Here is a 22,185-nt window from a genome sequence, read left to right on the forward strand (position 1 = left end):
TGTATACCCAAATTCCCCATTAATTATTTCTTTTTTTTTTTTTTTTTTTTACATATTTTGTTAGTGTTTACTTGTTCTTCTTCAGCTTAACTTTTTTTTTTTTTTTTTTTTTTTTTTTTTGACATAGTCTTGCTCTGTCTCCCAGGCTGGAGTGCAGTAGTGTGATCTCGGCTCACTGCAACCTCCTCTGCTTCCCTGATTCAAGCAATTCTCCTGCTTCAGCCTCCCTAGTAGCTGGGATTACAGGTGTGCACCACCACACCCAGCTCATTTTGCCATGTTGGCCAGGCTAGTCTCGAATTCCTGACCTCAAGTGATCCACCTGCCTTGGCCTCCCAAAGTGCTAGTTTTACAGGCATGAGCCACCACGCCCGGCCCCAAATGTTAATAGATCAACTTATTTGCTTTATCATTCATATTCTCTCCCTCTGCCTGAATATACACTAACACGCCATTCACGTTCTCTCCCTCTGCCTGTGTATACACTAACATGTTACGTTTTTCCTAATTGTCCTACAATAAGTTGCAGACTTAATATACCCTTAATCCCTACATACTTCAATGTGTAATTTCTAAAGGCATGGACATTCTCTTATATCACTGTAGTACATTTATCAGGAGAAGTGATCTTGAACGTATTTGATTAGTTTTTTTAATTCCACATAATTGTTGTCTACAATGAATTTTCTACTTGTAGCATAGCTTTAGTGTACTACAAATTACCCAACCTACTATTCCTCTTTTGTCTCGCCATCTACTATTTTTTATCTCTTCCTATTAATATAGAGTGCAGTAACTGATAAGACTTTGATGATAGTGGTCAATCATAACTTATACTTGACTGTTGCTAGATGACAAGATTCAATATCCTTAAGCCAGAGGTCCCCAACCCCTGGGCCACAGACTGGTACCAGTCCCTGGCCTGTTAGGAACTGAGCCGCACAGCAGGGGCTGAACAACAGATGAGTGAGCATCACCGCCTGAGCTCTGCCTCCTATCAGATCAGTGGCTTTAGATTCTCTTAAGAGTGCAAACCCTATTGTTGTGAACTACACATGCGAGGGACCTAGGTTGCACACTCCTTATGAGAATCTAATGCCTCATGATCTGAGGTGACACTTCCATGAAACCTGTTCCTGGTGTCACAAAGGTTGGGGAACGCTCCTTTAGCCACTCTCTGAAGAGTTTGTTGATTATACTTGGAAACTACTATTGACTTTTCTGATCATTCTTTTACTATAAGTTATCCGAACATTTAATCATAAAGTTTTCAGAATATATGATTTTATTATCTTAAAATTTAACATTTTCACTAAAATACATGTATTTTGCCTTGTTAAAAGTAATATTTGATTTGTGAGAACCAAATATATTCTGTGAATTTTCATTTTTGCCATATGCTGAGTTTTGAAGCAGATCTCAGACAATATTTCATCCCATTAGCTTTTATCATATTAGATTTTAAAGGCTATATTTATTTTATTAAATTTTTTTTTTACTATGACAAATTCTTAAGACTGGAGTTAGCTAATTTCCATTAATTATTGACATTAAATTTTATTGTATTTGCTGAGAAATCTGATGGCTCCATTAACGTCACCAGGGTGATGAGCACATGAGAGTTTTCATTTTCCGTGTCTCTTTTTATTCTGTAAATTCTCATTTCCTCAAGCTTTGATTTTATAAAATTCTTTTCCCAGTATTTTTAAAATAAAATCAACAAGAAGTATGTGACATGGCTTATGTAGAAAGAGAACCCAGAGTGACCCACTTATAGACAGGTAAATTATATTCTGTTTTCAATATACCTGATAATGTAGTTGGTAAAATTATGTACTTAGGTTAGATAAGTTTCCACTTGGTCTATGTCCGAGGTATTTTGCACACAGTCATAAAATAACCATAAAGTGTTATATTTCTAAAGTAGAGATTTCTAAAGATTTCTAGGATCCAGTAATTAAATATCCAAATTGAGATAGAAGCCTCAACTTAAACCTTAAGGGGACAAATCGTGTGTTTACCATATTCAACATCTGCCTTCTTATGTTTGCAAATACATATGCCTGAAAGCCTGTGCAGTGTCAGGGACCATCTGTCTCACTGCAAGACATACATGAGGCCAGTAGAGCTACAAATAGCAGAAGACAGATGTATTTACACCTTCTTGTTCAGTACCTTGAAGCAGCACTTGGAGGTAATAAGGCCTTTTTGGCAACAGCTGCTGCTTAACTCTATGACAGTATACACTGATGGAGGTAAAAGAAGTGTTGGAAATTATTTGTCTCCAATAATCACCCATTCAAACAGACTCTGTTTTCTTTCAGTTTAAGACTGGAGGTTTAAAAAGACCAGATTATCACATCCATCATGTTCTTATCATATATAAGTAAGAATAGTTCTCCTAATCTTTTACAAGTGAAATTAGGTGCTAAGAGGTTGCTCCATATCTTGGATGTTAGGTTTTTGTAGTAGGGATTTATTAGCAGCATTTCATAGATGTTTGGCATTATCAAGTGAGTGATCAAGTTTTAAAAAATATTTTCTATGTAACGATTCACAAAAAAAGTTCATCAATGAGCTTACTTTTATCTGCTTAGATCTAAAATTATTTATATATACAAATTATTTTATGGACACAGGCAAAGAACAGTAAATTTCAAAAGGAAGTCATGATAGGTAGTTCCATGGGAATAAAAAATACTAAAATTGAAAATGAAGTTACTTCCTTGCTCGTACTAGGTAGACCACTTTTTGTGAAGTAAACGTGGGATGATTTGCTCTCTCGTAGGTTTCCTTTTCCTTAAATGGAAGTAGCTCCTAATTTATTTCCCCTCCCCATCTTTATATTTACTCATTTCTTTTCTTTCTTTTTTTTTTTTTTTTTTGAGACAGAGTCTTGCTCTGTCAGCCAGGCTGGAGTGCAGTGGTGTGTGATCTCCGCCCACTGCAACCTCTGCCTCCTGGGCTCAAGTGATTCTCTTGCCTCAGCCTCCCAAGTAGCTGGGACTACAGGCGGGTGTGCACCACCATGCCTGGCTAATTTTTGTATTTTTTGTAGAGATTGGGTTTCTCTATGTTGCCCAAGCTGGTCTTGAACTCCTGGTCTCAAGTGATCCAACTGCCTCACCCTTCCAAAGTGCTGGGATTATAGGCATGAACCACCACGCCCGGCCATGTATATTCATTTCTTTGTGACGATTTAGGTGGTTATTAGGAACTTTGAGATGCACCCTGTAGAAGTAGGTTAAGTAATTTAGTGGAAAAAATATTGAATTAGGAGTCTGAGGCCCTGGCTTCTTCTCATCTGGGTTCTACCACCTATTTGCTAGTGTGTCCTAGGTAAATTTCTTCACCTGAAAAAAAAGTTTATATATATGGATTATAATCTTTTATTCTTATCATGTATGAGTTTCTACCAGTTCTTCAATCCCATTTCTGAGTCTCAGGACTGTTGAGCAGCTGTAAGCCAGTGCTGATGAGCACAGGCCCCACTTAGAAATCATAGATGCTTTTAAATGATATTAAATGGAAGCATTAAATAGCATTTAATCAGACACATCCAGTTGATATTTGTAGACCAAATCTACCATCAGACTTGGCTATGCAAGTAAATGATATTGGCATATACTAGGCCTTGCAGAAGTTCTGTTCCTTATTTTAATTCAATTAGGTACACCTTGGCTTATTTACACAGTTTGGCCTGAGCCCTAAACTTTATAGGCAAAGTTTGGAGAATTAAATTGGAAATATTTGGAGAAAGACCCACCAGATAGAGATATAATAGCTTGGGTAATTCCCCACCTCATGTCTCTGCCTTATGTAACTACCAGTTCTTCATAACTAAGCAATGTATGTTCGGTTCCAGATATTAAATAATGGACAACGTATTTTCATTGGAATATATATGGATGTGACTACATATGCAGTATATTTAACATAGTTTGAGCTCCAATTTTTCTGCTAAATCAGTGGAGTACTTAAACCACACCATAGTTCATTGCATGTTATCATAAATCTGGGAATGTTTTTTGGATGATGTCTACTATATACTATATATGTGTGTGTGTGTATATCTCTCTCTCTCTCTCTCTCTCTTTTTTTTTTTTTTTGATATGGAGTTTCCTTGCTCTGTAGCCCAGGCTGGAGAGCAGTAGCATGATCTCAGCTCACTGCAAGCTCCACCTCCCAGGTTCACGCCATTCTCCTGCCTCAGCCTCCCAAGTAGCTGGGACTACAGGCACCCGCCACCACACCCGACTAATTTTTTTGTATTTTTAGTAGAGATGGGGTTTCACCATGTTAGCCAGGATGGTCTTGATCTCTTGACCTCGTGATACACCTGCCTCAGCCTCCCAAAGTGTTGGGATTACAGGCGTGAGCCACCATACCCGGCCTATACCATAGTTTTAAAAGTCAGCAGGCATAAATTTCTGCAGAAGTTTGACATTATTTATGTTATGTTAATCTCTTTTTTTGCCACATATAACAGAATTTTAACATTATCAATGTTTTTTTTCCTAATGAAAAGTCACCCAGGCTCAAGTGTAGTAGTGTGATTGTAGTTTGCTGTATCTTCAAACTCCTGGGCTCAAGTGATCATTCTGCTTCAACCTCCTGAGTAGCTGGCACTACAGGCAAATGTCACCACACCCGGCTAATTTTTTTAAATGTTTTGTAGAGATGTGGTCTTGCTATATTGCCCAGACTAGTCTTGAACTCCTACCCTCAATCAGTCCTGCCTTAGCCTCCCAAAGTGCTGGAATTATAGGCATGAGCTACCATGCCCAGACTGCTAATGAAAATCTTCTAAATCTTGAGTTTGTCATTTAAAATTGGGTATCATGTGTATCTCAAATTAGACACTTGTCTGTTTTAGCTTCGGTTTTCCCTGCAGATCAATAGTTGACTACCAATAATACCATAGGTCTCTTTGGTAGGGAGCAATTAAAATTAATGAAAAATTCAAAGTAGAACTTAAAAATGATATTAGGAATAATTTACTGAGATGCACGTGGGAAATGCGAGTTTACTTCAGTTGTTGTTTTAACAAAGGGCACACAGAATTTAGAAGTCATTAGCGTCCCTAGAATTTATTTTTAGAGAAATATGGCTCTGTTTCAATATTTGACAATGTTGTATAGCTTTTTCTCTGCTTCATCTCTGTTTATTACTTTTAATATTTATATAGGCTCATTCTGATGTCTGTTCTGTGGCAGTGCCTGAATTGTCTTAGGACATGATTAATTGAAATTGAACAGATTATAGAGGATTGGAGGATTTCAAATCAAATCTAGTTTTACTTTTTTCTCATATTAAAAAAATTATTCATATTTGCCTCGTTTTCAGCTAGTAAGATTGAAGACTTTGTGGTACCATGTGGCATTCAACAAAATGAGTCAGTTGAATGACTTACATGGTGTTATGGTATATTATAAAACATAATTCTTTCCTATCTTCTGGGAGTCTCCTGAAGAAACCCTTTGAGAACTAATGGCTAGGTCATTTCACGGTGGCCTATACATAAGTCTATAATATTTCTGAATTTTTAGTCTCTTTACCACATTTTCCTGAGATTTAAAAATCAGAATTCAGCTCAGAAGGGGTGTAATTATGACAAATTGAGTAGGTTTTATATGGCAGGATTGTTAAGCCTGCTAAAATTTAGTGGTGATTGGAAAACACCAATTATTCAGATTTGAATATAGTAATTTGGGTTGCCTGTGTTAATACAGAGAATATTTCATTCAGTATACACTCCCACTCATATTATCTTTTTTCTTTCCACCCTCATCTCGCTTTAATACAATACTACAGCTGTGAACTTTTGGGAGGGGAGAGGGAAGTCATAGGTGAAGACAGCTGGGTCATGGATTTGTACTTCGTGACTTTATATTTTCATTCCTTTGCTGCTGAGGAAAGATGAAGCAGGCACATTTCAAAAGAACAGCTGACACTACCCTTACAAAGATAGTAATTACATCAGTCACTATAATTCTTTGGAGTTTGTGGATCTTCTTTTACGTGTATATGGCAGAGGTCTAGCTTGTAGGACTAGGCCAGAGGTGGGTGAGTATAGATTTTATACATGCCAAGTGTATATGCTAAACCAGGTTCTCACCTTGTCTCTCCAGCCCCCTTTCTCCTTGAGTTCTGTTAGCCAGTGAATCCTAGTTTGATTGAAGTAGGATAACTTTAAACTAATACAAGTGGGTCAAATTGTGAATAGTGAACCTTATTGTCTTCAAACTTAACAATGATGTTATTTATTTAGTACAGGCCTGCAAACTACAGTGTCTGGAGTTTTACGGTGCATTTTAGGGTCATGGGACAAGGAAGTCACTGGAGAAATCTTGTTGGCAACATGTTACTGCCTGGAAAGGAAAATCTAGAGGTTTTTTTGTGTGTTTTTTGTTTTTTTTTTAAGTTTCTGTATTTTTCTTTGGCTAACGTATATTTCCTTTTTACATAAAAGGAAACCTAAACCTGGAAGAAAGGTATTTACTGATGCTATATAGGTAGGGAATATCAGATGGTCTTTTGAGTATTTCAACACTTGAAGTTTTTGTTTCATTTTTGCTTGTTTGGTTTTTGCAATCAGTGGAGAAACCTTTTAAGTAATAAGGACTAAGGTAAACTTCTAAATTCTTTATGATAAATCAGTATGCTGATGTTCTGGATGAGATGGGAGACTACCCTGAGTAGGTACAATATACACTAAAGAGCAACGTAAGCCTGGATGTTCCAGCTTACAGTCACTTTTGTCAGAATCATTTGGACAATTTGGTTATTTCAGGTGTCTTTCCTAATTAGGTAAAATTAAGAGAAGTTGTATACTGTGTGACAACAAAAACCTCTTCGTTTTGAGGTATTTGTAGGCATATAGGAATAGCTTGAACCATTCCTTTTCCTGTCGTTTCAGAAGGGGCTCACTGTTCAGTTGAGAGATTGTACTCTTCAAGTAGTTTTAGTTATTTAAATCTGTGTTTGTCAAACTGCAAGCTGAGCTCTAGTAACATTTTGGTTTGGAGGTAATTAGTCATGAAATCATATAAGAAGATTATGGCCAACATTTTTTTTTCTGTAATGAAGTAGAATAGAATAAAATGCAATTCTGCCACTGGTTCTGCGGACCAGCAGCATTACTGTTACCTAGGAGCTTACTGGAAATACAGAATCTCAGATCCCAGCCAGATGCACTGTGTTAGAATATGCCTTTATCTGCATTGTAACATAATCCCAACATTAATGTTTATAAAACACTGAAATAAAAAATAGTAATGTTTATTACAAATAATGCATTCATTAAATTATTTATTAAGTAATAGTGTTTATTACAAATAACACACTCATTAAATTATTGCTTCAGTCTTGTTTATGTGTACTCATGCACATACCAGCTTATATCTTAAAATGTATTTCTGTGGGTTCACAGTCAAAAAAGTTTAAAATCTAGTATTTTAAATGTGGATGCTGCCATCGTATTGCTGGGTATGTTCTTATTACTAACTGAGAGAGAGCTATCCTTGCTTGGCACTAGCATCATCTCTAAAATTTTGTTTTATGTTTTATCTGTCCCATTTTTCCTTCTACCTCAGTTTCTTCTGTCTGTATTCCTTTCTTTGTATACAATGCGCTTCAGGCCTCAAAATTGTACTCACTGTTGTGAAAACATTTTTCTCAAGTTTTGCTTTTTGGTCAAATATACTCAGTTTACTAGGAAAAAGTTAAGGCTAATCAGCAGGATTTTTTTTTTTTTTTTAAATTCTAGAACCAATTTTGAAGAAGGAAATACCCACATTTTACCAATGCGCTTTTCTCCTCCGTTTGTTATGGCTTCCAAATGTCAAATGTTACAGTGCCTTTTGGTTTGGATGTCATTAAATCACTCAGTTTTCTTTATGTGCAGATATGCATGGCATATCTTAAATGCTGGGAACAGAATTTTGAGAATAAATATGTATAACATTGAAGTCTTACTTTATATCCCAGTTGTAGTTAAAACACGTGATTGCAGCTTTAATTTACTGTGTACTAACCTAACCTAGTGCAGACCAGGTAAAGGAAGCTAACCTCTTATACCACTATTAAGAGACATCCTAATTTCCTGGATTATGATCAAAAATAGAGAAAAATTATACTAGTTGTACTTAGTGTTTTTTCCTTTGACCAACAATATACAATTCAACATATAATAAATAAGCAACTTGAAAAATATGTGCCTCTTTCTGTGGTTCTGGGACTGGAACCAGTGAAAAGTGGACAATGTCATGTCAAATTTTTTATCCAGTCTTTTTTAGCTAATTTTAACCATTTTGTGTCACACAGCCACACATTGGTTGCTATTGATCTCACTCTTCTCCATCTGGTTATCCCATTTAACTTATGCTTTGTTTTAAAGGGCTTCAGCAGTGAATTTTATTTTATTTTGACTTAGAAATACTACAGGGGTGCTCCAGAAAAGGGGGAGAAATAGAAAATTTTGAATCCCTAACTCTGAAAATTAAGGGCCTTGTTACTACACATTATTTTGTTCATTGGTTATATCAGACAGTATGTACAGCAGAATTGTAAATGATTACTAATTTTTTAGTTATTTTTATCCATACTCTATAACAGTATGATATACATGTATTTGCTAATGTTAAATGAGTTTTTCTCTAATTTTTTTGCATTTTTCCCCCTTTTCCATGAAGGCCTTATCTCTTTGGAGCGGGGTGTTTTTCCATAAAAGCTCCATGGTGAGTTCCAGTTCAGTCCCGCATGCCTCATTCATTTGCTGTACTCTCAAAAAGTAATTTGTTTTGTAGTTTTATTTCCAGTTGCATGGCCTGATCACAGATAGATGCACCAACTTACTGAATAATTTGTAGACGGAACATGAATGTTGATATTTAAGCTTTAGAAAAGTGGTTTTCTTGGTTTCACTTCATTCTTTAAAAAGTAAAAAAAAAAAACCAGTTGAATTGTTTTTAAATAGAAGAATTCTCTCATAATGCTCATAAATATTACAAGACAAGGCTAATACCCAAGTTTAAAGCTTTGAGTATTATGGCGTTAGAAGTTCCCTACGTATCATGCATAGCATTTGAGGACATGACTTATTTTGAAATATAAATATATTTAAGGTATACCAAAAGCGCCTTATAAAGTTTTTGTTGCATTTTGTTTTGTGTTTTTGAATAGTTTAGGTATTTAAGAAGCTACGTAATGACAAAATATATATTTTACATAAAACCTCCTAAATAATTTATTATTTTGAATTATTAGCCCATATTCATCATAGCTTAATTATTTAATAAATTATTTCATACCAATGCATAGAATACAGCTTTGTCAGTCTTAGACAGGAAGGTCATAGAAAAGAATTAGAATATGTTTAATACTTTCATGTAAAGATGGGAAGTAGAATTTGTTAAGAATGGTATAAATTGTTTAATGGTTAAGAGTCAGACCGCGTGGGTCTTAGATCCCAATTCACACACTTACTAGCTATATGATTTAGGGGGAATTTTCTAAAACCTTTCTATTTCTTATTTCCTTATGTATTAAATGTACCTACGTAATGGACTCACTATGAGTATTAAATAAACTGATACATATCTCAGTATGTGTTAGTATATAACAGTGCATGGCACATACTAAATGTGCAGTAAATATTAGCTGCTACCACTGTTTCTTTTCCAGTTTCAGGGAAAAATGCCATGTTTCAAAAGAAGCTTCTTTAAATTAGATTATGTTTTTCACTTTTAAGGATATGTTAACCAGTGTGAAGTTTTGAGAAATGTAAGCTATATTAATTTTATCAATTTAGTCAGAATACTGAAAAGAGTTCTGCACATAATATGTGTAGTTCTCATAACTGTTGACTGGGGATTGTTCACACTGTTCTATTACACTAGAAAAAAACATTCATTGTTGATATATTCCTATTTATTTGTAATATTGAAAGCAAAATTCAGATTCAAAAATTCACACTGGAATTATTTATCCTAAATTCCTATGTTAAAAGAAGTATTCTTTTATATTATTTTATATAGTCATCCAAACTCAACTATCCAATATTTTTTTCTCTTGGACAGAAAATAGCTTAAATAGTTCTTTAAGGTTAATTATTATTTGACACAAACTTATTTCAGTGTTTATATGCCATAGGAAAATCGGAAAATTTTGTTATCACTTAAGAATAGATGACATAAAACAAATCAACATAAAATTTTCCTCCTTGAAAGCTATAATTAGGCACAGTTTTCAAAACTATTCTAAACAAATTCAGGATATATATGAATATAAATCTCATGAAAGTCAATCTTTATTCATTTTGTTAACCAGATGTCTTCTAAAAACAAATAAGATACACAGATCTTACTTATGAGCCTTCCAGTGATCAGTGAATTTTAAATGCCACATTCAACATATGACAGAATTTCTTTGTAGAGTAAACTTAGAATTAAATTCCATTTTAGGATAAATTCTTCTAAGTACAAAGCAAGGAGTTTTAGTATGTTAATAAAGATTGAAGTTTTGCGTAGAACTAAAAGATGGAATAACAACTGTTGTATGTTAAGTAAGTAAAGCTCATTCCTCCAACAGCTTGTGTGCTCCTCACATTTAAGCAAAAGCACTTGTCAACCAGAAATGATTTGAGGTTGAAACAAGATTAAAAGAGCCAGATTAAAGAAAGGGATATATGAAATATAGTAGACTTTTAAATCATTGCCTGTCTTTTAGAAGACTGCTTTGTGGTTTGTTTGATGCCATCGTTAGCTCACAAGAAACTCATTTTTAGTCACTTATACTAGACTAAAAGGTCCTTCTTTAAAATGTTACTTTCTCAGTGGTGCATGTTTTTTCCATTAAGATCTTAATGAAACCTCAAATTAAGGCAGCAAATGAATATAAATTTGACAACTTCTTCCATGTTGTTTATAAGAGCTCCTTTGTTTTAATAGTTTTTGCTATTTTTCCATGTTATTTAGCATTCAATCTGAGAATGTTTTTATTTACTGTTCTGAAATAAAACATTATGCTAAATAAATATGTTTTTAGTATATCCAGTTATAGGGTAATATAGGTATTTTGGATGAAAAATGAGATTTTAAAATGAAATGTAAATTTTCTACAAACTTTTTATTAGTTTCAAGTTGCAATGTTAACACTTAGCTAAGAATTTGCTTTTGGTATATCCCAATTTCTGCCAGTTCTTTATTCTCCATTAAACAGGTTTAGTCCTTTACATTCATGTACTTTCAGATGAGTCAGTTATAAAATAAAGTCGTTCCCTTTGGTAACAACATAAGCTTGTTCAAAAGTAAACTATGCGTCTTCAACATTTTAGTCACTTTGGACTTCCCTGGTATTATGTGTCGTCTAGGTTAGTTTAACTAGGATATTTGAGTTTGGATGACTATATAAAATAATACAAAAGAATTATACATGTAACATACTTTTTTTAACGTAGGAATTTAAGATAAATAATTCCAGTGTGAATTTTTGAATCTGAATTTTGCTTTCAATATTACAAATAAATAGGAATGTATCAAGCTCCGAATCTGCATGCAGTATTTAAGCTACTGTTATTTTTGAATTGCTTATCAAAAAATATACATGACAGGTAGACAATGGGTAGTCCATATGAGTATATTTCTTCCTCCTAAAATGTCTTCATATTTTATAGGGGTAAATTTTAAAGAATTACAATTTTCATATTATTTTATAAAGTTTTAACTAGCATTTTCTAAGAGTTTTGATCAAGATATAAACAGTTCATGTAAAACTAATCTTGTTCTCTTAATTATTTTAAAATTTTATGATTTTATTTTTTGAAAGGTACAATTTGTATGGAGAGGAGAATTTATTCTTACCTGCCACATTTACACAAATCTGTTAGACCTTTAAGAAAAATTTATGAAAGAATAGAATAATTTTAGACAGATTATTAATATCTTTAGTTCTTTGAAATAAAATGCTTCCAGTTTTCCCATTTAGGTCTTATTTTAGAAACTAAGATTGAGAATGAGAGAAAACTTCTAAAAGAATATAAAGAATATTTTCTTCTTTTATAGAAAGCTGTTATACCACTTGTAATACTTAGATAAATATTGGGTCTTACATTTAAACTGAAACATTGGCTATTCTTTTATGTTTTAAAAATGAAAAGAAACGGTGCTTCTGTCTCATGTTAGCTCCTTCCATGCTTGTGTCCTTCTACACAAGGCACTGGAGCACATTGCTGCTTATCATGCTGTCCACAGATACTTCACATCTGTCCTATTCGGATGGAGATCATTGTCCTGTAGTTTTTAAGCAGATATCGTTAGAATTTTGTACTCTTTTTTTTTTTTCTCTTTGCAGTTGAATGTGGAGAAAAAATAGGCCAGAGAAATTCAATATGTTGACCTGGCTGGATTACGTATAAAGCCCAAGGGAAGAAAAATGGGGAACTTCAGTAGCCTTTGCAAATATTTTTGAAGTCCTAGTAATGTTAATATCCCTACAACTTCTTCTGATTGCAGTGAAAATGATTCTTGTTCTATGGTTAGACAGTTAAGCGTTTCCTCACAAGAAATGACAAAGAGTTACACCCCTGATTTTTAATTTAGCATCTTATTTGTTAATTTGGTTATTTGGTTTTTTTTGTTTGCTTGTGTGTTTGTTTTTCTTTTGATTACATTGATTCGTATCAGGCTTAGTAAATATGATGTTTTATGATTGTCATTTTTTCTGAGATGCGGAAAGTTGGATTCATTCCGTTTTTCTTTTATTTTTTGCTCAGAAGTTAAGTCAAATTTTTAAAAATTATTGAACATGGGGTTATGTATGAAAAGCTAAGGGTAGTTAAAGGAGCAGGAATTATCAGTAGAAAGGAGTCCATCAGGAGTATGTCTTGTTGTCATGTATAACCATTTTTTAAAAATGGATGAGTCCACATAATCAATACAGTTAAACTTTTGGGCACCAATATAAATTTAAATATTTTTATATAATTGTATTATTAACTTAATAAATAATTAAATAAATGAGAGAAGGCATCCAGGCACCCAGAGAAATTCTTTCTAAACTTGCAAATGTTCTGTAATGAGATTTTTTAAAGACCCCTTTTGGAGGAGAAAGGGAGATGTTGGGAATAAGACAGAAAAAAAGGTTAGCATTGGAGTTCTTTCCTATGAGGATTGGGTCACCTCTCTGTAAATTTACGTAATATACAAAGCTAGCACTTTTCTAATACATTCACATATGTATCATTTTTCAATGTTTTATCTGTCCATCAACAAAAGGTTATTTTGTGATAGAAATATTCTAGGTCATTGTGAAAAAGTTCATACGTGGTATGTCACTGGCATATTGCTAGAAAAGCCCTTCTACTTCTGCCAAGCTTTCTTGGACTTTTAAAAACTTAGGATGAAGGGCAGATTGAACCCAAGTTAAAATTTCTAACTTTGAATGTATCCCATAGAAGATATTTTATTCATAACGCTCTTTTTATTAGATTATTTCTCCTTTTTATTCCTCTGCAAATCTTAAAGACACGCACATATTTTTATGCTTTTATTTTGCTGAAATACCACAATCATTCCAGATTATAGATTGATGATAGAAATAACTTGATATGAATGTGTTTACCCAATATGCTTCATACCCAACACACAACACTATGTTATGTAGCAGATAGCAAGTTATTTTCAGGGTGAAAACTCCTTTGACGCCTTAATAAACACAGACTTTTACTAATGGAATTTAAGGCCCTATGAGAGGAAAAAAGAAATGATGAAATATAAGAATAAAAATGATAATTCTTTACTGAAATTAAGCATAGTTTTACTATAAAGTACTTATTCTCTTTAGGAGATACTGAGCTTATGTAAAAATAACACTGTGTTGATGCTTTTTACTTGTGTGTTCCAAAACAGAATTATATGTAACTTATAGATGTATAAGAGATTTTAGCTTTTGACATGAGCTGATTAGACTGTAAGCTAGTAAACATACAAAGAATATTGTTTGTATGTCAAGAAACTAAATTGATGTCCTCTCTTTTTTTTTTTTTTTTGAGACGGAGTCTCGCTCTGTCGCCCAGGCTGGAGTGCAGTGGCGCGATCTCGGCTCACTGCAAGCTCCGCTTCCCGGGTTCACGCCATTCTCCTGCCTCAGCCTCCCGAGTAGCTGAAACTACAGGTGCCCGCCACCATGCCCGGCTAATTTTTTTTTTTTTTTTTGTATTTTTAGTAAAGACAGGGTTTCACCGTGTTAGCCAGGATGGTCTCGATCTCCTGACCTTGTGATCCGCCTGCCTCGGCCTCCCAAAGTGCTGGGATTACAGGCATGAGCCACCGTGCCCAGCCTATTTTTCTTCTTTTTATTATCATGTTAGAAAGTTTGCCATCTGGCCTGAAAGCAACTATTTTTAAGTCTGTTTAGGATACATACTTCAGAGGGACCATATTTTCTCTTAAGAAGACGCATGCTCACTTGTTACCACATGATTTAAAAACAACAACAATGACATCCAGTAATTTGCAAAGAGCTTTGAGTTTGTCCCATTGAAGCTTGTTGGTACATTGTAGTAGCTTTGTTCTCTGATGGTGATTCTAGTAAAAGCACATAGTCGCACAATTGCAGACTGCTTTCAAAAAAATTCTACAATACTTTTCTCTCTCCCATTCCCCTAGCCCCATTCTCCCAAAACTCCTGAGTTAAAAAATAACCAGTGGTACCTCTAAGATACCAGTTAGAGGAATTTGTCAGTTCAATGATAGTAGTTTAGTGATGGAAATAAAAACTTTGAAAGAAACCTTGTATTCTCAGGTAATGCAACAGAGAACATCATAACCAGAAAGAACAATTCTGATGTCCGTGACCCAGATATCACGGGAAGGTGCATATTTGTTCAGGTATAGGGCAGAGGAGAGTCTTCCTTTCTGGAGGCAGCTTATTGCAGTTGTGACAGATGCAAGTATGAAGAGGTGAAACAGTTTATAGAGCCAGATTCATTTCCCCACAGAAACTTTTTATTTAAAAACGATGTCTTTATTCCCTGTCACGGGAAGTCTCACTGTGACTGGTTGACATTTTAGGCGTGGATGTTTTTTGTTGCAGGAATAATGAGAAGTATTTTAAGAAATATTAATGGTAGAAGAGGTTTCTTTCATATATAGTAATACGCATTTCTATGGATTTGGTTCAAAGTGGGGAGACAAAGGGACCAATCATATTTGCCTCTGATCCAGACTTAGCCTTCCTTAGAGGAAGATGTTAAAACAACTCTCAGGAAATAAGATGTCTGAGAGACTATTTAAAATGTCATAGGAACTGGGAAACTGAGATTACCAAAGCAAAGTCTGATTTTTTTTGAAGATTAGGTTAGGACTGAGGGCCATATAGAAGAGTTAGTATTTGCTGAGTACTGTGATATAGGAAAGTACTGCCCTGGGAACTTTACCTGCTTTGTCTAATATAGTGGTTCTCAGAGTTGAGCATGCATCAGGATCATCTGGAGGATTTGTTTCAAAACACAGATTGTTGGGCTCCATTCCCAGAGTTTCTGATTTAGTAGGTCTGGGATGGGGTCTATGAGTATTTGCTTGCACTCCTAAGAAGTCCTCAGGTGGTACTGTGAGCTGGGGACAGTGCTTTGAGACAATATAATCATTAAAATAATCCTGTGAAGTAGGTATTACTGTTTCTATTTTACATATTAGTAGTCTGAGCTCTGAGAGGTTAAATAACCAAAAGTCACACAGCTCAGAGGTGACAGCACTGGGATTCAACTACATGTTTCTTCCTGACTCCAAAACTATCTCTTTCCCATCCCACCATACTTTAGTAAAGGATGAAGGGGAATCAAAAATTGAGCAAAATAAAGTGGAACCAATGTTTGCTGTTGGAGGCTGACTAGCAGAGGGGAACATCAGAGCTCTAGTTATTATTGTCTCCTACCTGGGCTGTCATCTTGAGCAGTGCACAATGAGGCTACTGGTTTATGAATTAGAGAAAATAATTTATCAAAGGTGGTTGGCAAAATTGCTTTGGGAAGCCCTTCATAAACCAAAAGAGAACAGAAATAAGGGACTGAAAAGATGTGAGGTCAATAGTAGAAGCTGAGTATGAAAACTTATTTGTGGAAGCAGAGGAGAGCAACTTCTTTTTAATGGCAGTGACAGGAAGTAATGGCAGTTACTAAATGTGTCCTCAGACATATGAGCAACAGAAAAGATTGAGGTTTGAGAGGCTATTGATATATAACTCCACCTTGGTCTTTTTCACTGAACAAAAATAGACACATCATTTTCACAAATCCAAGAAGAAAAAGAGACAACAGGAAGATCAGTGAATCTAATTGCATTAGATGATTAGATATTCTCCCCTTACACTGTCTAACTCTCCATAGCATTGTGGCTGAGAGAGCATTTTCAGGGCTTCATTCTATATCACCTCATTTTCATCCATGCTGTCTGCATTCATTTGTACTGTTAATCCTGCATCTTATAGATTGGTGCAAAAGTAATTGCACTTTTTGCCACTAAAGGCAGTGGCAAAAACCGCAATTACTTTTGCATCAACCTAATATATATATAAATGAAGTGATAAACCATTTTATTATTGTGAGATGTTCATGCTGGTACTATTGCTTCACTTTGAAATTTCTAGGGAAGTGTTATTCATCTGAAAAGAAGTGACTTGGATTTTGCCAGCACATACTTCAAAAAGGAGTTTTTATTGGTTTTATAAATGTTGCTCTCTTTACAAAACTCTGGAACTTTGAAATAATTCTACTTTTACTCCAGAACATAGTCTCACATCATCATTTATTACTTAAGGCAAAATGCATGTTCATATTGGAGGATTTGAATAGGGGTGGAATTTAAAGGAAAAACTGTCATTATCTAAAGGAGTGTCATTTCATCATGATAATTGTTTTTTACTGTTATTTTATTTTTTAAGCAAAGTTAAACCTCCTCCACAAATTTCACCCAGCAAATCGATGGGCGGAGAATTTTGTGTGGCTGCTATCTTCGGAACATCCAGGTCATGGTTTGCAAATAATGCAGGTCTGAAAAGAGAAAAAGGTATGTATTTTGACTGAAAAATGAATGTTGTGTTTGTAATTTTTGCTTCTTAAGGAAAATTGTTAGCAGTTCCCCTAGAATAATCTTGTACCCAGTAGTCGGAAACCAGTTTTTTTTTTAATGTAATTAGCATGTCACTCCTCAACTGCTCAAGCTTAGTCAAGAAGAAAAACTATCCTCTCAGAATGAACGTTAAATGAATTGCCCACTGAGTGATTTTGTTTTGTTTTGTTGGTGACAGTCTACAGGTGATCTCAGTGCTGTCAATTCTATACCCATTTTATACCTTTTACATTTTTACAAGGTAGTTTCACCCTTTGTCTATGAAGGATGGAGAGGAAGAGCCTCGTTGTCCCTGTTTTAGAGATGAAGAACTTGAGACCAGCAAGTTTAAATATCTTAGCTAAAAGCACTGGTTAGTTAGGCAGTGGAATCAGAGTTTGAAACCAGATTTTCTCATGTTAAAAATCTTCACATTAAAAAAAGCAACAACTCTGCCATGTTTTAAAAACACAACTAAGGCCAGGTGCAGTGGCTCATGCCTGTAATCCCAGCACTTTGGGAGGCTGAGGTGGGCGGATCACAAGATCAGGAGATCGAGACCAGCATGGCCAACATGGTGAAACCCCGTCTCTACTAAAAATACAAAAATTAGCTGGGTGTGGTGGTGCACGCTTGTAATCCGAGCTACTCGGGAGGCTGAGGCAGGAGAATGGCTTGAACTCGGGAGGTGGAGGTTGCAGTGAGCCAAGATTGCACCACTGTACTCCAGCCTAGCGACAGAACAAGACTCCATCTCAAAAACAAACAAACAAACAAACAAACAAACCAAAAAAGGAAACAGCCTGCTACTGAGAAATAAGGCTCAGTTTTTGTGGTTACCATTGCTCCTTTGAATTAATATACAGTAGTCCCTCCTTATCTGTGGAGGATATATCCAGGACCCCCAATGGGTGGCTGAAACCTTGGATGGTGCGGAGCCCTATATGGTACAATGCTTTTCAGTCTAATAACTGAGACAGGTACCATGGGACTAACGGGCTGGTAGCATATACAGCATGGATATGCTGGACAAAGGATGATTCATGTCCCAGGCAGGACATACGGGACAACAAGAGATTTCACCACGCTACTCAGTCTGCCATTTGAAGCTTATGAATTGTTTATTTCTGGAATTTTCCATTTAATATTTTTGGACCGCAGTTGACCATGGGTAACTGAACTCGCACCTAAGGAGGGACTACTGTAGTTATTATCTTTTTAATCCCTGCTTTGGTCACTAGAATCTATACCTAAAATGTTTATAGGATTAATGCTTTATAGCATGTGAATCCTTATTGCTTCTGTTTAGAAGAGAATGCCTGCATTCATTAACAAAGTATATCATTTTGAATGTTATGATTTTCCCCTTAATATTTTAGTATTATTAAAGTAGGTCACAAAGTGGGTTGTTACTGGGGCACTTCTCTGGTGAGTTCCACAGGCTGTATTGTTCTTGGCAAAATGGCTCTCCTTTATGCTAACACTGGCAGTCAGACATGAGCCCTTTCTCTGTTATCGCCTTTCAGTGACCCTTTCCTTGGTAATAGGATCTCAGGCGCAGCAGGTTCCTTACCTAAGTGGGAGAGGATACTGTTAAGTATGCAAGCCTTCCATTTCCTTATCCCATCTTTATTTTTTTTGTTACCTCCTTAGGTGTAATGATGCTATCGAAAGGACTTTTTGTTACTAGTAAAAACCTTCTGAGAAGCTCAATTTCAAATGCTTCTCTCTTCTGTTCTAATTACCTTTTTAACTTGCTACTCTTTTATGTCCCGCTGGCTGATCATTAGCCATTTTCTCAAATCAGCTGTAATTGATTCGCCTGACACAGAGATAAGATGACCCACCCAGCATTCACGAGTGATTGTATATGCTCCTAGGTTTACTGTAAAACCCGAGAGAGAGGACTAAACCTGTTTTGCTAGTGAGTACATGTGTATTCCTTATAAAGTCAGTTGATTAGATCCATATTCAGCACCTAAGTGCTCAAAGTATGGCTAATCTCCATTTACCATGGGGCCAGTGATCCTATGGGGAGAAAGAAGAGGATTTGGTCAGCACCTAAGTGCTCAAAGTATGGCTAATCTCCGTTTACCATGGGGCCAGTGATCCCATGGGGAGAAAGAAGAGGATTTTAGGAAGGGGATGCACATGCATGCATGTGTATGTGTGTTGAATAGACTTTATTTTCTAAAGGAGCTTTAGGTTCACAGCCAAATGAGCAGAAGGTCCAGAGATTTTTCCGTATATACCTTCTGTCTCCACACATGCAAAGCCTCTTATTATCAGTATCCCCCGCCAGAGTGGTACGTGTGTTTGAATTGATGAACCTACATTGACACATCAAATGTTTTTTTTTGTTTTGATCCACAAATTCAAGTTCTAAATTTAAGTTTTCTGAGAAAAAAATATAAATGAGACATTAAGCTGATTTAGGCATACAAGTAACCTTTCATGCGAGTCATTTGGTACATCCAGGGTAACTAAATCCCAGTCCATACGTTATTCCTTTTCAGTTAGTCCGTTCCCTGATGTCATTCATTTTTCATAATGTGGGACAAATTACATTGTAGGCGAGTACAAAAGTCTATAAAGTATTTTACTGTATTAGGTTTTGGGGCATAGTCGTATCATTCTTGAAATAAGTTGCTTAAGATTGAAAATACTCTGATATCATAGACATTTTCATATTCACTAGCATGTACTTATACAAGGCAACCTTTAGGCAAGGAACAAGCACCATATGAAAAAATTCCTGTCATCCGAGCATGGTGGTTCACGCCTGTAATCCCAGCACTTTGAGAGGCTGAGGTGCACAGATCACCTGAGGTCAGGAGTTCGAGACCAGCCTGACCAAAACGACGAAACCCTGTCTCTACTAAGAGGAATACAAAAATTAGCCGGGCGTGGTGACGGGAGCCTGTAATCCCAGCTACTCGGGAGGCTGAGGCCGGAGAACCGCTTGAACCAGGGAGGCAACAGCCTGAGCACCAAGAGCAAAACTCCATCTCAAAAAAAAAGAAAAAAAGAAAAAGGAAAAATTCCTGTCTTTTCATTTTCTCTGAGCAGCCTCAGGAGCAGACTGATAAGATCATCAACTGTAAAGATTATTCTGTGCTTCTTTTATGCAATCATAACACATCGGGTTCTGTTTCTCTGTTTGTAGATCAGTCCAAACAAGTTGTAGTTGAGTCCCTGTACATTATCAGTTGCTATGGCACCTTAGTGGAGCACATGATGGAGCCGCGGCCCCTCAGCACTGCCCCCAAGATTAGTGACGACACACCACTGGAAATGATGACATCGCCTCGAGCCAGCTGGACTCTGGTTAGGTAGTACCTCCTTTCTTTTTTCCTTTTTAACAGCTTCATTAAGGTATAGAAGATTAAAAGTGTATAATTTGGTAAGTTTTGACATGCATACAGCTACAAAATCATCACCACAATGAACATGGTAAACATATTCATCACTCCCAAATGTTTCTTTATGACTGTTTGGAATCTCTCCTTCTTTCACCCCTCTTTGTCTCTATAGATTAGTTTACAGTTTCTAGGATTTTTTTTTTTTTTTGGAGGCAGAGTCTCGCTGTGTCGCCCAGGCTAGAGTGCAGTGGCTCAATCTCAGCTCAAGCGGTTCTCCTGCCTCAGCTTCTCGAGTAGCTGGGACTACAGGGGCATGCCACCACGCCCAGCTAATTTTTTTGTATTTTTAGTAGAGATGAGGTTTCATCATGTTGACCAGGATGGTCTCGATCTCCTGACCTTGTGATCCGCCCACCTCAGCCTCCCAAAGTGCTGGGATTACAGGCATGAGCAACTGCTCTGGCCCGGTTTCTAGAATTTTATATAAATGGAATCATACACTATGTAATTTTTTTAAATCTCACTTTCATCTAGCAAAACAATACTTCATTACTTTTTTTTTTTTTTTTTGGAGACAGAGTCTCGCTCTGTTGCCCAGGCTGGAGAGCAGTGGCACGATCTCAGCTCAGTGCAGCCTCCACCTCCCATGTTCAAGTGATTCTCCTGCCTCAGCCTCCTGAGTAGCTGGGATCACAGCTGACCACCATCCCATCCAGCTAATTTTTGGTTGAGATAGGGTTTCACCATATTGGTGAGGTTGGTCTCATACTCTTGATCTCAGGTGATCCACCCGCCTTGGCCTTCCAAAGTGCTGGGATTACAGGCATGAGTACCTGGCCCTTCATTACTTTTTCATTTGACATAATTTACATACAATAAAATTAACCCATTAAAAGTGACTTTTTACAAAGTTGTACAGTTATCACTGCAATCAATTCTCATCACCCTAAAAAGAAACCTCATTCTCATTAGCAGTCACTTCTTATTTTTCTCCAACCCTTCAGACCTAGGCAGCAGCCAGTTTACTTTCTTTCTCTATGGATTTTGCTACACTGATCATTTCATGTAAGTGGGATCATACAATATGTGACCTTTTGTGTCTGACTTCTTTCACTTAGTGTATTTTCAGGATCTATCCATGTAGTAGCATGTGTCAGAACTTCACTCCTTTTTATGGCTACGTAATACTCCGTTATATGGTTATACTGCATTTTGTTTATCCATTTATTAGTTGATGGATATTTCTACTTTTTAAGCTGTTATTAAATAATGTTGCTGTGAACATTCATGTACAGATTTTTGTGTGAATGTATTTTTTTAATTGTCTTCCCTATGTACCTTGGAGAATACCTCTGTTTGAACTTATTTCTCCTTGCACTTCTGTGTTAAATTTTCTTGGACTTATGCTTCCTCTATTTGCAATCTCATGCTCACTGAAAATAGAGAGTAACATTGAGATAGCCATTAAGGGGAGTAGAAACTAATATAGATAAGATTCAAAGGTTTCTCTGAAAGTAATTCTCCAAGATACAGTGGTTAAACCTTGTAGGAATGTTTATTAAGAATCAGAGTCCATCTCAAACGTGCATAATGATTAGAATCTTTATAATCTATAACCAAAAGGAAGAAAACCTGGAATAAAACCTCTTTAATATAGTTCATTGTCCAGGAGAGAAAAAATTGCTCCTGACATGTATGGAAGGAAACAGACAAAAATG

At 35.9% G+C, this 22,185-nt stretch overlaps 1 protein-coding gene across 4 annotated transcripts in view; it reads left to right on the forward strand.

Moving 5' to 3' along the window:
• Window positions 1-22,185, forward strand: part of BCAS3 (breast carcinoma amplified sequence 3) — a 764,111-nt gene that overhangs the window by 346,727 nt on the left and 395,199 nt on the right. For 2 of the 4 annotated variants that reach the window (XM_011979152.1, XM_011979151.1), the window contains exons 17-19: window positions 8,694-8,738; window positions 16,939-17,063; window positions 20,272-20,437. In XM_011979152.1, coding sequence (XP_011834542.1) covers window positions 8,694-8,738; window positions 16,939-17,063; window positions 20,272-20,437 — 336 coding nt within the window. The remainder of the gene's footprint in view (window positions 1-8,693; window positions 8,739-16,938; window positions 17,064-20,271; window positions 20,438-22,185) is intronic. The other 2 variants (XM_011979154.1, XM_011979153.1) reach the window with 1 other exon arrangement.

Source organism: Mandrillus leucophaeus, unplaced genomic scaffold (assembly GCF_000951045.1).
Source record: "Mandrillus leucophaeus isolate KB7577 unplaced genomic scaffold, Mleu.le_1.0 Scaffold20, whole genome shotgun sequence".
Classification (NCBI taxonomy): Eukaryota; Metazoa; Chordata; class Mammalia; order Primates; family Cercopithecidae; genus Mandrillus; species Mandrillus leucophaeus.